This window comes from Rhineura floridana, chromosome 3, assembly GCF_030035675.1.
Source record: "Rhineura floridana isolate rRhiFlo1 chromosome 3, rRhiFlo1.hap2, whole genome shotgun sequence".
Lineage (NCBI taxonomy): Eukaryota > Metazoa > Chordata > Lepidosauria > Squamata > Rhineuridae > Rhineura > Rhineura floridana.
Genome location: NC_084482.1, coordinates 205793562 through 205807959, shown reverse-complemented (window position 1 = coordinate 205807959; position 14398 = coordinate 205793562). Strand labels below are relative to the sequence as shown.

General features: G+C 46.9%; 1 protein-coding gene across 3 annotated transcripts; it reads left to right on the top strand.

The window, feature by feature from the left end:
• Positions 1–2948: 2948 nt before the first annotated feature.
• LOC133381283 (zinc finger protein 24-like) lies at positions 2949–12519 on the top strand. 3 transcript variants are annotated; one of them, XM_061620194.1, is made up of 4 exons: positions 2949–2984; positions 5327–6044; positions 6654–6783; positions 9271–12519. In XM_061620194.1, exons 2-4 carry the CDS (start codon positions 5376–5378, stop codon positions 10371–10373), a joined length of 1902 nt encoding a protein of 633 aa, XP_061476178.1. In that variant the 5' UTR covers positions 2949–2984; positions 5327–5375; the 3' UTR covers positions 10374–12519. The 3 variants fall into 3 exon arrangements, with proteins under 3 accessions (XP_061476178.1, XP_061476179.1, XP_061476177.1); XM_061620195.1 differs by lacking the exon at positions 2949–2984 and adding an exon at positions 2993–3185 and having other exon boundaries at positions 9274–12519; XM_061620193.1 differs by lacking the exon at positions 2949–2984 and adding an exon at positions 2993–3185.
• Positions 12520–14398: the final 1879 nt, after the last annotated feature.

The window sequence follows — 14398 nt, the reverse complement described above, 5'->3', positions numbered from 1 at the left end:
CTCCTGTCTCTTCTCAAGTCAGTCACATTTCCGGACATGATTCTCCTCTTTGAAATTACCCTCTTCTAGGCAACTATTAAAGGTCCAGGAGTCCCATCCTGCTCCGTGGCTAAGGTGTGTGTGGGGAGAGGGAGAGAGAGAGAGAGAGAGAGAGAGAGAGATGGAATGGAGTGATTTGATTCCCCAAACAGGAGCACTGCAACATTTTGTTGCAGGTTTATCTTGTTATGGTCTTTTTCAGATTAAGAACGTGGATCCCCGCAGCTGGATCAGGCCCATGGCCCATCTAGACCAGCATCTTGTTCTCATAGTGGCCAACCAGATGCCTATGGGAAGCTCACAAGCAGGACCTCAGCGCAACAGCAACTCTCCCCACTTGCGGGGCTCTTCTTATGCTCTTAGACATGTTGGCTGAGTAGAACCTCCATGTTCAGGGGCAGTATAACTTGAAACCAGTACCTGGGGGAAAGCATGGTTTTTGTGCCGCACTCCCACCGGGGCATCTGGTTGACCACTGTGAGAACAGGATGCTGGACTAGATAGGCTTGATCCAGATAAGGTCTTCATATGATTTATTGAATTTACTGGTGCTTACTCCCAGGGAAGTGGGATCAGGATTGCAGCCTAACATGGGTTTTAATAGGGGATCAGACAAATTATAAATCCCCTATAAAATAAGGCTATATCAATGGCTAACAGCCATGATGGCTATGTTCTAACTACTGTCAGAGACAGTATGTGGCTGGGCATTACAAGTGGGGAGAGTTGCTGTTGCACACAGGTCCTGCTTGGGAGCTTCTCCTTGTGGCATCCGGTAGGCCTCTGAGAGAACAGGATGCTGGATTAGATAGGCATTTGGTCTGACCCAGCAGCCAGGCTCTTCTGATGTTCTGATTTTATTTCCCTGCTGCTTTATCTCAAAGATGGGGGTGGGGGTGGGGGATGCTTCAGCTGCTGAATTTGTGCAACGATGAGGCTGCTGTTAAATGCACAGATGTAGGGGCCAAGCCCAGTGGGGTGAGTGGAAGAGAGAGCATATGCAAAGTTTTTCTTTTATTTCTTTTAAAAATAGAGATTCAGCCTGCTTTTCAGGATAAAACCTCTCACAAAGCGGATGACAACATACTTTAAAAATAGAGAGTAAATAGCCAAGCCATAAAAAACAACCAACAATATTTAATTAATAATTATAAACCACAGATAAGATGGCAGCCGCCGCTAAAACCTCTGTTAAAAGCACTGTACATGAAAATTAACTCAATGCAGATTGGAGTTAAGTAAGTTTTTAAAATCATATTTTATTTCTATTTATTCCATTTATGAATCACTTCCTAGGAAACATCTCAAACCGATTTCACAATAAAAACATATGTAAGGGCAGTTCCAAATGACCTTTTTACTGAGCATTTATCCTGATTTGTTTGCAGGGAGATTAAATGATGTTGGCTATTTAATGAGCATTCATTCTCATTTGTTTGCAGGGAGGTTAGATGATGTTGCATCACAACCAAGTGTCATCCCACACTTTCTAGGGCATGCTCCCGTCACTTCCCATAAGGCCAAAAAGTCCAGTCTTTAGGGAAACGGGTCCGTTGTGCAAGACCTTCTAATCAACTATAACTGTGCAACCTGAATTTGCTGGTATGTCATTGAACCCCACCCCAAAATAGTGACAGCCTGGAAATCCCTCAGAACATCTGTATATAAAAACAGTTGAAACACTTTCATATTTAAAAACAAATGTCAACTTTTTTCCACCACTGCCTGGAGAGTTCCAGAGAACTTGAAACCTTGCATGCTATCTTGTGAAATTTTGATTGGCTTAATTTAGGCATTGCCCCAAAATGAATGTCAGGTGTTTTTTTTCCCTGGGGCTGGATGGTGGGAAGGTTATTTTCAAGATGTAAGTTGCCTTTGATATGGCGGAATTTCACTTTTGGAGGAAATCTGTGGCAGGGCCATAGCTTAGAGGTAGAACATCTGTTTTGAACACAGAAACTCCCAGGTTCGATTCCCTGGCATTTTCAGGTAGGGCTGGGAAAGATCCCCTGCTTGAAAATCTCCAGAGCTGCTCCTAGGCAGCATAGAAAAAAACGAAACCAGTGGTCTAAGAATATAAGAAGGGTCCGCTCAATCAGGCCACTGGCCCATCTGGGCCACCATTCTGTTCTCACAGTGGCCTGACTCATTTATTCTACTCTTAGGCCACTTTAAGCAGCCTGGCTTCCCCCAAAGAATCCTGGGAAGTGTAGTTTGTGAAGGGTGATGAGAGAGTTATTAAGAGACTTCTACTCTCCTCACAGAGCTGCAGTTCTCAGATGGTTTAACAGTCAGTCCCTCTTCCCAGGGAACTCCGGGAATTTTGGTTCTGTGAGGGGAACAGGGGGTCTCCCAACAACTCTCAGCACCCTTCACAAACTACTTTTCCCAGGGTGCTTTGGGGGAAGCCATGACGTTTAAAGTGGAATAAATGTATAGTGTGAACGTGGTCTCAGTATAAAGCAGGTTCTTATGTTCCGATTTAAGTAGAGGGCAACAATTTAGTGGCAGAGCACGTGCTTTACATGTAGAAGGTCCCAAGTTCCAAACCCAACATCATGATGCACGTTGGACCAGGAATGTCCCGTCTGAAACCTTGGAGAGCTGCTAGTCAGTGTTAACAGTACTGAGTTAGATGGGAAAAGGGCCTGACACAGCATAAGGCAGCTTCCCATGTTCCTAATTTCAACGCCCTTCAGCGTAGAGTTAAGCCTTGGCCACCTAAGGGTTAAGCTTGTCGAGTGTCGATTCCTAGAGTGGTATGGGAATGAGGGGGGGAGGAATGACGCGTTTGCTGCACGCCATACATATGAAGCACGTGGCTTCCCCAAAGACTGCTGGGAACTGTAGTTTACCCCTTGCAGAGCTACAATTCCCAGCACCCTCCGCAAACTCCAGTTCCCAGGATTCTTCTTCTTGGGAGGGGGAAGCCACGTGCTTTAAAGGTATGGTGTGTAAGGGAAGGGGTGGTGGTCTTGTGCGCCAAGAGAGCCATTTCCTCTTCTTCCCCACCCCACCCTGGTTCCGCGCCCTGCAGGCTCCACCCCTTCCTCCAGAAGCTGGCTTTTGAATTTCCCAACCCAAGCGGGGCTGCATCTGTGCGGAAGCTGCGAGTTTCAAAAGATTCTTTGTAAGAAGGACCCCAGGTGAGAGGCCGTGTGGAAGGAGGAGTGGAAAACGGGGAGGGGGTGGGGAGAGGGTCGCGGCTGGAAAAATGGGAGTTCCCGGTTCTTACAATGGTGTCTCCTCCTCCTCTTCCTCCCTCCAGGTCAGATCAGGGACAAAGCAGAGGCAGAAATTTATTAGTCGAAGCCACAGTTAAAACAGCGCTCCTTTAACGGTAACAACGTCCAAACGGGGCTGCTGTGTTGATCTGTCTATCTAAACAACAACAACAATCAGTCTTGTGTAGGCCCCCTCAGAGCCTAAGGCTGTGTACCCACCATACGTTTAAAGCTCACCCCCCCCAAAGAACCCTGGGAACTGTAGTTTGTTACGGGTGTTGGGAATTGTAGTTCTCTGAGGGGTAAGCTACAGTTCCCAGGATTTCTTGAGGGAAGCCAAGTGCATTGTATGTACGGTGCGTCCGCAGCCTGACAGATTTGTTACGGCGTGTATGCTTTTTTTGGTGAAGCGCTCTGTAGACCACAAAAGCTTACAATGCCTTAATAAATGTCTTACTCGTGTGGACGTTTGTGGAACTCTTTAAGACCTAAATATGTTCTAAACTGTTTTTAATGTTGTGTTTTAAGTGGTTGTGACTTACCCTGGGACCTTAGGGTGAAGGGCTGGTAATAAGTGAAAATAATAATAATGATGGTGAATAAGTTGACATCAAAGATCAGCAGTCAGTATCTTGGGAATTCTATGCTGTTCGCTCTGGAATTTGTGGAGAGACAACAGAAGAATCGGACCAGAGGTTGAACTTTGTTTTATATTTGTTTTTGCTTACTTTGGGGGTTTTCTCTCCTCTGTTTATCGTTTGTAGCCTTGACTTTTACAAAATTAATAACAATTAATTTAAAAATATAACAAATCTTTAAGGTGCTTCAGCAAGAAGAACAGAGTTTTGTGGCAGTGTAAAGATTAACAGATTTATCATGGTGCATGCTAGATTAGGCATGGGGAAGTTTTGGCCCTCCAGATTCTGCTGAACTACACTTTTCATAATCTCTGGCCGTGCTTGGTGGGGCTGATGGGAGTTGTAGTTAAGCCACATCTGAAGAGCCAAAGCTTCTCCACGCCTCTGCTAGATGGACCTGTGGTCTGACTTGGTATAATGCATATTACAAAAATCAGAATCCCCTAATCCAGTTTTTGTAGGAGAAGGGCTACTGTAGGTCAGTACTAGAGCAAATGCAGGATACCTGAAAGGCCATCTTATCCCTTATATGCCCAGTCGATCACTGCGCTCTGCAGGTGAGGGCCTCCTGCAGATACCATCTTATCAGGAGGTCCGTTCTGCACAACACAGGAAACGGACCTTTAGTGTGGCGGCAGCTACCCTGTGGAATTCCCTCCCTTTGAATATTAGGCAGGCGCCATCTCTGCTATCTTTTCGGTGCCTACGGGAGACCTTGACCCAGTCTGCATCTGTGTTGGAATTGCTTTTTAATATGTTTTTTCTTTTTTTAAAACAATATGTTTTTAACCCTTTTTTCAAGATGTTTTTAAAGCTTTTAAAAAAATATTTTTAAAGTTGTTTTGTTTTAGTTTATTTTAAGGTCTGTTTCTGTGATGTTTTAAAGTGTTTTTAGTGTTTTTGTTTGCCGCCCTGGGCTCCTGCTGGGAGGAAGGGCAGGATATAAATCAAATAATAAATACAAATAATAAATAAATGTAGAAGGCCTCATGCTCAGTCTCTAGCATTTCCCAGTAGGGCTGGGAGCAAACCCTACCTGAAACCCTGGAGAAATCTGATGAAAGCTGCGGAGCCCAATATATACAGAAATACAATTAATTTTATTGCACTGGAAATTGATTTTTTTTTTTGCTTCTGGTGTTCACAGATCCCCTGAACCCCAACCTATTGTCCATGGACAATAGGTTAAGAACCTCCAGTGTAGACATTACTAAGTTAGGTGGACCAATGGTCTGACTCAAAATAAGACTACTTCCTATGCTTGTGTTTTCTTTTTCCTGTAAAGCATATGGCTGAGAGCCGCAGCCAATCAGTGTAGACAATACTAGGCTAGCTGGAGCAACGGTCTGACTTAGGATAACTTGGCTTCCCCTGCCCCTTCTTAACCGTGCATCGTACTTAAGGTTGAATCCCATTGTTTCCCAGCCACAGGCTAGTTTGACACCCAAGGCTCATAACCCACCCGAGGGCAAAAATGAAAGAGGAGGTTGCAGCAGGACCCGATCTGGTGGAGGCACCCGAAGAATCTGGGAAGAGCCTTCAAGGTGACCAGGCTGGGATCCGCAGAGGGAGTCTGCCTCAGCTGACCTTGCAACAGATTAAAGAGGAACCGGAGGAAAGGCCATTGCAGGGCTGGGATAGTCAGTGGCAGGACTTCCTGCCGTCTGCCGAGCCCTCTCACTCCGCCTGGGGAAGCACTTCGCCGTCAGGAGACGAGGGTTCTCCCGTTCTCTCTGACGTCCAGCGGGAGCCTGTCGGGAAAGGGAGGGCAAAGCTCCTTCCAGCCTTCGGAGAGGGAGAGCGGAAGATCTCTAGGACCCTGAAGCCGGGAGATCCCAACGGGAAGGGGGATGTCCCAAACAGTGGGAGCATTGACACGGAAGCCAAGCGCCAGCGTTTCCGCGGGTTCCGCTACTGGGAGGCCGAGGGCCCCAGGACGGCTTGTGTCCGACTCCGGGAACTCTGCTACGGGTGGCTGAAGCCAGAGCGGCATTCCAAGGAGAAGATCCTGGATCTGGTGGTCCTGGAGCAGTTCCTGGCTGTCCTGCCGCCGGAGATCCAGAGCTGTGTCAGGGATGATCGCCCCGAGACCTGTGCTGAGGCAGTGGACCTGGCGGAAGCCTTCCTGCTTAGGCCGCAAGAGGTGTGGAGTTGGGAAGGGCTGATGAGAGTGTTTTGCAGTATAGCAGGGAAACTGTCTCCCCTGGAGGGTGACGTTTCCTCGAGGAAATTTGCCAAGGGGGAGGGTGCATGCCCGCAGTGGGTGGGCCCATTACTCCATATACCTCTCCCATTCCTTCAGCCACACTAGTGCCCAAGCACAACTCATTCGTCAGCCACTCAATCTCTCTCCCTCTCCCCATCCCCTGTCGCTCACATACACAGACGTAGGTCTCGTCTGCGCTATATGGTTTTTCCCCCAAACTGTCCTTTATTCATTTTCAGGATTATTACAATAAAATACAATGTGCATATAATGCAGACAAATGAGGGGCATTATCAGGATTCAAGGACACATTCTGGCAAGGGTGAGAAGCCCGGCCAGTGATGGATGTGGCCTGGGTAGAGTTCCGAGGGCCAGAGAGATAGCCCTGGAGGGCCACATTCAGCTTCTGGGCCTGACAGTAGTTCCCCAGTCCTGCCTTAGACCCCAGAGAAATGATAGCTGCGGTCTCAAGGGGGACCATGGATCAGAGCCTGAATTTGACGGCCTGTTTTTATATCTAACGGGAATCCCCTTTTGGTGTTTTAGGAGTCGGAGATCTTTGAGGAAGTAGTCGTGGGGGTCTCTGATGCAGACCAGCCTTTGCTGGAGACTGGGGAGAGGCCTCCCTGCAGAGACTCGTTCAAGGAAGAGATCGACAGCGATTCCATCTTTCCAGGTAAAGGCTTCTTGTCTCTCGATTCACGTAGATCCTATCTGAGCTTTCTGGAGGCAGCTTTGGTTAAAAAGAGCCCTGCCGGACGAGTCCAAAGGCCCATCTAGCTCAGGCTCCTGTTTTCACAGTGGCTAACCTGATGCCACAATGGGAAGCCCGCAAGCAGGCCCTGAGCGCAACAGCAGCACTTCCCAATTGCGATTCCCGGCAACTGGTATTTGTAGTTGATGGAGGGCAGAGCCGTTGTGGTTTGGGTTCATGGCCTGCCTGTAGAATCCCCGAGGGCCCCCTGACCATCTGTGTTCTGTTTCTTTTTAACTGCGTGCTGCCTTTCTACATGGCTTTTGATGAAGCTGGTCTACAACCTGTACAAACGACAAAATACACAGTGGGAATCGCATTTTCGGATTGGTCTTTGAAGCCGTAAAGTACTTGGGCTCCAAATATCTGGAAGGCTGCTTCTTTCCCTACTGACCCTCTCGGGTGTTCATATCGCCAGAGGGGACCCTCTTGGTAGTTCTACCACCCTCAAGGGTTTGAGGGGGGCAGCCTTGAAGAGGGCGTTCTCTGTGGAATTCCCTCACCACAGAGGTGTGCCTGGGACCTTCATTGTATAACTTTCATCATATGCTGAAGCCACACCTCTTCTCCTTAACCCTTTGGCACCTGAGATATATACTTTTGGGACCCACCCTATTCTCTTGGCTGTAATTTGTTTTAAACTGGTCTTAATATTTCATTTTTATGTTTCTGTAACCCGAATTTTGGGGAAGGGCCATAGCTCCATGGTAGAGCACCTGCTTTGCATGCTGAAGGCCCCATGTTCAGTCCTTGGTATCTCCAAGTAGGGCTGGGAGGGACTCTATGCCTGGAATCTTGGAGAGCCACTGCCAGTCAGTGTAGACAGTACTGGCCATTGGGTCTGGTGCAGCGCAAGGCAGCTTCCTACGTTCAGTGTTGCCCTGGGACCTTCTCCTGTTCGTGAAGGATGGGTAAGAAATCTAATAAATATTAACAATAACTGTTGTTCGTCATCCTCCAACCGTTTAAATTAGAATGAATGATGAACTGACAAAAAATAAATAATCTGTTTCACATAGTGTTATAAAATGTTATCAACAAAATATTTATTTATTTCTTATTTAGTCCATTTATGTACCGCTTATATTTAAATAAAACTCTAATCGGTGTACAAAATATCAGCGAGGGATGGCCCTACCATTAGTCATTGTGAGGTAGCCCCCTCAGGAGGTAGATCTGGAGGTAGGGGGCCATAGGGATAGCCCCGCTGTTCCTCCTGACATCCCCCCGGCCATTCTCCTCTTTTGTGGGAGAGAAGCGCGTGTGCGCCATGCGATCTGCCCTTTGCCCTGCAAACGTGGCTTCCATCCTCCGGTGTGGTGGAGGGTACTGTCCTGTTAGCAGTGCTGGAGTGAGCTTGCTTATTTTCTCCTCCCTCCCCATGCCTTTTCCTTATTTGTTGTGTCTTTCAGCTTGTGAGCCTGAGGGCAGACACTGTCTTCTTCTTATTTGTCTTTGTAAGCCCCTCTGGGAGCCTTTTCCAACTGAAGAGTAGGGTTAAAAAAAATCTTAAAATAAATCAAGTGTTGTATCCAGTGAAGTCGTCTCCTTATATGAACCTGCCCGGGCCCTGAGATCTTCAGGAGAGACCCTTCTCACGATCCCAACACCTTCACAAGTGTGACTGGTGGGGACACGAGACAGGTCCTTTTCGGTGGCTGCCCCTGGGCTCTGGAACTCCTTCCCTAGGGAGGCAAGAATGGCCTCCTCTGTGCAGTCCTTCTGCCGACAGCTAGACTTTTTTCTTCCGGCAGGCCTTTGGAACTGAAGGCTTTAAGGGTAGTGACTGACGAGGATGCTGTATGTTATTGTTTTACCTGTATGCTCCTAAACTGGGTGGCAGTATTTTAAGTGTATATCTAATTGGTTTTAACATCTTAATAGTTTAATCCTGTTTTAATGCTGATTTTATATGTTTTATATTTTTATAGGTTCTTAACGATATGTACTTCTTTTTATCTGGAAGCCGCCTTGAGTTCCAGTTTGGAAAAAGGGCGGGGTATAAATAAAGATAATAATAATAATAATTAACATACGGACTTCTGTCTGCAAAACAGGCCTGTCTCTCCCTCTCCTCTCTCTGCCCCCCACCCCAAATCCACTCTGGAGGGTTGGGAGAACTCTCTGAGAACAGACTTGTGGGGCCGCACAGGGGCCACGGTAAGAGGAAATCCCATTGTCCAGGCGGAAATCCTTGAGCCAACTTCGATGGATAGATTGTGATTACCTATTATGGCTCCCAAATAGATACACCTTTAATCCGGCTGTCACATGCAAACTGTTTTCTAGCTTTTGGGTTATTCCACTTGTTAATTAGAGCTCTTTTTCATTACAGCAGCAGTTCTCTTCTCCCCGCTACCTGTTGTAGACATTTCTTTTCACTTTAACAAGATTCCTTCTCTATTCCAGAAGACGATCTACCGGAGGATGATTGTGGTGAGGAACCACAAGAGATGTCCCCGGAAGGATCAGAGTGCGATATGGAAGAGGAAGAGTTTGATATGGAAGAGGTAATCTTGGGCGATCCAGATGAAGAGGATGGAGAAGTGGGAAGCGAAATACAGGCATGGAAGAAGACATCCGTGACAGGCGCCCAAAGGTTGCACAAAGGGTTTGGCAACATGTGCCCCGTTTGTGGGAAAGGCTTTACTCGCAAATCAAGCCTTAACAGACATCTGATGATCCACACAGGAGAGAAGCCCTATAAATGTTCTGATTGCGGGAAGGGCTTTAATCGGAGAACGAACCTTATTGCGCACGAGGTAGTCCACACAGAAGACAAGTTGTACCAATGCTCTGAGTGTGGGAAAAGCTTCAAGCCAAAATGGGGCATTGTTGCGTACCAGGTTGATCCCACAGGGGAGAAGGTGTACAAGTGCTTAGCGTGCAAGAAGAGCTGCAGGCAGACAGCGAGTGTGGTGAGCTGTAAGCTGTTGAACAAGAAGGAAATGGAAGCACAGAGGAAGCCCTCTGAAGAATCAGGCCACAAGAAGCAGGAAGACATCTCTAACAATCAGGATGAACCGGAGAGCGAAGTGGGAAAGGAAACGGTGGAGGAGAAGAGCATATCCTTGATAGATGTGGATGGTAATATTTGCTTATTTAAAAGCCCACCAAAACTATACAAGGGGAAGAGGATGAGTCCGTGCCCAGTGTGTGGGAAAGTGTTTGCCACACAGTCTAGCGTTAACAGACATCAGAGAATCCACACCGGAGAGAAACCATTTAAATGTTCATATTGTGGGAAAAGCTTCAATCAAAAGACGAGCCTCCTAACCCATGAAGTCATCCACACTGAAGAGAAGCCCTACCAGTGCTCAGAGTGTGGGAAAAGCTTCCGGCATTCGTCTGGCCTTCAGGTACACCAGAGAATGCACACGGGAGAGAAGCCGTACACGTGCTTGGTCTGTCGGAAGAGTTTCAGTCAGCGAGCGCATGTGATCAAACATATCGTGCGGAAGCACAAAGGAGAGAAGCCATCAGCCTATGCTTCTCAACCATCCGACAGTTGAGGCATACTTTTGCAAAGAAAAAAGAAAACGTCAGTTTTGTGTTTTAAAACATTTATTTTAGTGTGTGTGTGTACATATATATATCTGTAAAAATGACCCACCCGTGAAGGATCCACTTCTGTCTTTCTGTACTGGACATACCTCTTTATTGGAAGGAGAAAAGTCCAGACCGCTAACTCAGAGTTACAGCAGGCATCCTTCTCTAAGGGCAGGTAATTGTACTGTGTCTCTACGTTAGAAGTGCTTTGAGCAGTCACACCCAGTGTCCGGATGGGGCAGAACTTGCCACTCCTCGTGGAGGCTGATTGGAAGGAGGCAAAACCAACGCAGCGAATCATGTTAGAGACGCAGCAGGTACTTTGTGGGGCACACTAGGCATCCGCACGCTCGCATACCCTGGTGTCCGCTGTGGGAATTGCTGCAATAAGTATCTTCCTATTGACACCAAAGGGAAACAATCTCTGTTGCGAGACATCCGCAGCAGTATATTGTGAGGCAACTTTGTTGCCGTGCAAATAAATGTTGATTGATTGACATTCATGGATACACAGAAAGACCGTGTTTGGACTATGAAGAAGGATAAGAACTTGTAGCAGTTCCCTCCTTCCTTCCATGATTGACTGATTTGATTTGGTTTAGTTTATTTATATCCCGCCTTTCCGGGAGTGGGGGTGTGGGGAGAGAGAAGTCAGTTGACACAACGCATCAATCAATTCAAACAAGACCAAAAAAACCAGCGATTTAGCAAACAAATTCAATATTACAAAAAAAGGTAGTCTTAAATGCGTAAGTACAGAGCAACAAGAAGGTTAACTGACAGTAAAGTTCCAGGTGTGGGTCTTATTGCCCTCCAAGGCTCCCCAGCAGCCTGGCTTAGATACAGTTGAGAGAGGACAGGGTCTTCTCTCCAGGCTGGACAATGTACCGCTGGCTCCCTCGTCTGTCCTCCAGAGGAGACTGGCTGTGGCAAAAGGGAAATGCTGGGGAGGGCAGGTCTTATTACATCCCTTGAGAAGATCTGTGATTTTTTAAATATATATTCAGATTAGATCCAGCGGGAAGTATATTGTGATGACTTCACCTATATTAACTTGTCATTGACTTTTCTGTATGTGTGTGTGTTTTTTGTTTTTTTTATAACCTGATGTTAAAATAAGGCTCCACTACAAACTTCGGCTGTCTTTTTCAACACGCTAACTAGAAAGTATGCCCTGCTAAACATATTGGGGCTTGCTTCTGAGCGGACAGGCGTCCTAACAGTGAAGGCTGATCCATTAGGGCAAATGGAGGCCCTGCCCCACCAGCCTCAAGTCTGCCTTCAGCCGGTTCCCACCTGCAGTAGCGACTGGTGCCTATTGGGACTGGTAGGGCAGCAGGCTGGGAGGCCAACAGTAGGCAGAGCCAATGCCAGGCAGAGCCAATTCATTCCAGCTCTTCTCCCTGCTGCATTGTAGGAGGGCAAAACTCAAGACTAAGGAAGAGGAAGGTGACAGCCAGTGACACCCCTGGACTGGTTGTAAGTATGAAGGTAAGCAGATAGGTGGGACTGAGCACAGACAGTCCAGCCTCCACTGCCTGCCTTGCCTTGTCTTACGGTCAGCTCAGGTGGTGGCTCTGTCGGCTTCCTCCTCCTTAGTCTCAGTTTTGCCCTTGTACAATTCAGCAGGTAGATGAGGACAAAACTGGAATTAATAATTGGCTCCTTCTAGAATTGTTCTGTCTCTACCTGTTATTGGCTCTGGCTCCGCCCCGTTGGGCTCCCTGCCAGTCCCAAAAGGTCAGCAGCCACCACTGGTGCAATTGTATACATATCTCCTCAGAGGTCAGTCCAGTGGAACTTACTCCCAGGTAAGTAGGTATAGGACTGCAGTTGTACTCTTTCGGCGAGGAAAGGTTCAGTGTAGAACTTTTATTAAGGTTTTAATTCATATGTAATATGTATGTCGAAAGCCCCAAGTTCGGTCCCCGGCATCTCCACTTACTAGAAGTGTCTTGGGTGGAATGATAAACCTATGAGAATGTTAAAAGAAAAAAAAATAGTATTTTGTATCAGAGAAATAGTTAGCTTTCTTAGTTTATTATCCGTATTTTTTATCTGTAGCTGTACTTTTCTATCACAATAAAAGTGGCTTACAATTAATGTAAACATGGAACAGAGCGAAGCAAAGCAATTTTTGGAAAACTTGCAAAACTATGCACCTTGGAAGCAGTACAAGGACGAACGGCTTTAAAAATACATCACTACTGAAATTTCCAGCAGTTAAAAGATGTAAAGGCAGCCTTCCATCATGGGAATTGTAGTCCAAAACATCTGGAGGGCACAAGGTTGGGGAAAGCGGGGTTATGACATGACAAATGACAAGGTCAAGGCCAGTCACGTAGCATGGAGGGAATTTCACAATCATGGGGCCACCACTGAGAAGGGAAGGGCTGTAGCTCAGTGGCAGAGCATCCGCTTTGCATGCGGGAGGTCTTGAGTTAAGGAGGGTTTACTGGATACTATCACACTGTAGTAATGTCATGTCTTTGTCAATGGTGGGAACAGGTTGATTAAATATAGATATGTAATTTGTGTTGCGCTTTTGAAAAGTCACTTAATGGTGCAATTCTATACAGGTCTACTGAGATGTATGTCCCATTGAGTTCACTGGGGCTTACTCCCAAAGAAGTGTCTCTAGGATTGCACCCTAAAGGAAATTTAATGTAATTAATGCGGAGCTTGTACAAAAGAAATGCAGCAGGCAGAACACAATAAAGACATTCTCCAAAATGCCTTCAGTTTGATATCAGGCGTTTTCTGTTGCAACGTTTTGACATTGTTTTTGCTTTAGTTCTTCTGCATGTGGAAGTGAGACTGTGGAAAGAGCTTGTGGATATCTGTATAGGAGACAGGCTTGTGAACCTTTCATGAAATAAACCATGACATCTAACACCAGCCTCCTAGTTTGGTTCCAGATCTTGACAGATTTTATTTATTGACAATCAGCAGGGCCCTGCTTGGCTCGCAAGACTGCTTATAATTAAAATGTACACAAAGATGAAATTATCATAGGGAGAAAATGTGGCAGTGCGGACTGCTCCTGTTCAGGGGGCCGGCCACCCATGCCCTTTTCCAGTATACTCCATTCCATCCCTCCTCCCTCTGGTTTTCAGTTCCATTCAATCTCCCTTCAGTACACCCACACACACGCTCTCAACATTCTGCATCCACTGAGCATATTTACAGCACAAACCTGACCATGCCTATTCAGTAAGTCCTAGCCCCAACTGCACTATTCATTTCAAGCGGTATCACAGCCATGGAATCCTGTGAACCGAAGTTAAGGGTGCTGAGAGTTGTTAGGAGACTCCTTATTCTCTGACAAGCTACAATTAGCAGAGTAGCTTAACCAGGGGTCCCCAACCTCTTTGGACCGGTGGGCACATTTTGAATTTTGAGAGAGTACTGGGGGCACCAGTCACAAAATGGCTGGCACAGGGAGTGTGGCAGCAGTACGCCATGCTCCGGCAACTTCCAGATTAGATTATTCCAATGTGCTCTACATAGGGCTGCCCTTGAAGACGACTTGGAAACTTCAACCGGCCCAAAATGCAGCAGCTGGATTACTGATGGGAGTTCCCTTTAGAACTCATATAACCCCTGTTTTAAAACAGCTGCACTGGCTGCCAGTTCTTCTGGGCCCAGGTCAAGGTGCTCACGTTAGTTTTTAAAGCCCTGAACGACTTAGGCCCCAAATATCTCGGAGACCGCCCTCTTCCCTGCAGACTGTCTCGGGTGTTCAGACCAGCAGGAGGGGGCCTTCTTGGTACCTCCGCCACCCTCAGAAGTTTGCAGGACGGCGTCCCGGGAGAGGGCTTTCACTCCCACAGGAGGCGAGGCAGAGCTTGGAGAAGTTTCTTTTTTTGAACTACAACTCCCATCAGCCCAATACAGTGGCCATGATGGCTGGAGCTCATGGGAGTTGTAGTTCAAGAAAGTAACTTTTCCAAGCTCTGGATATAGCGCCCAGGTCCTGCCTGTGGGC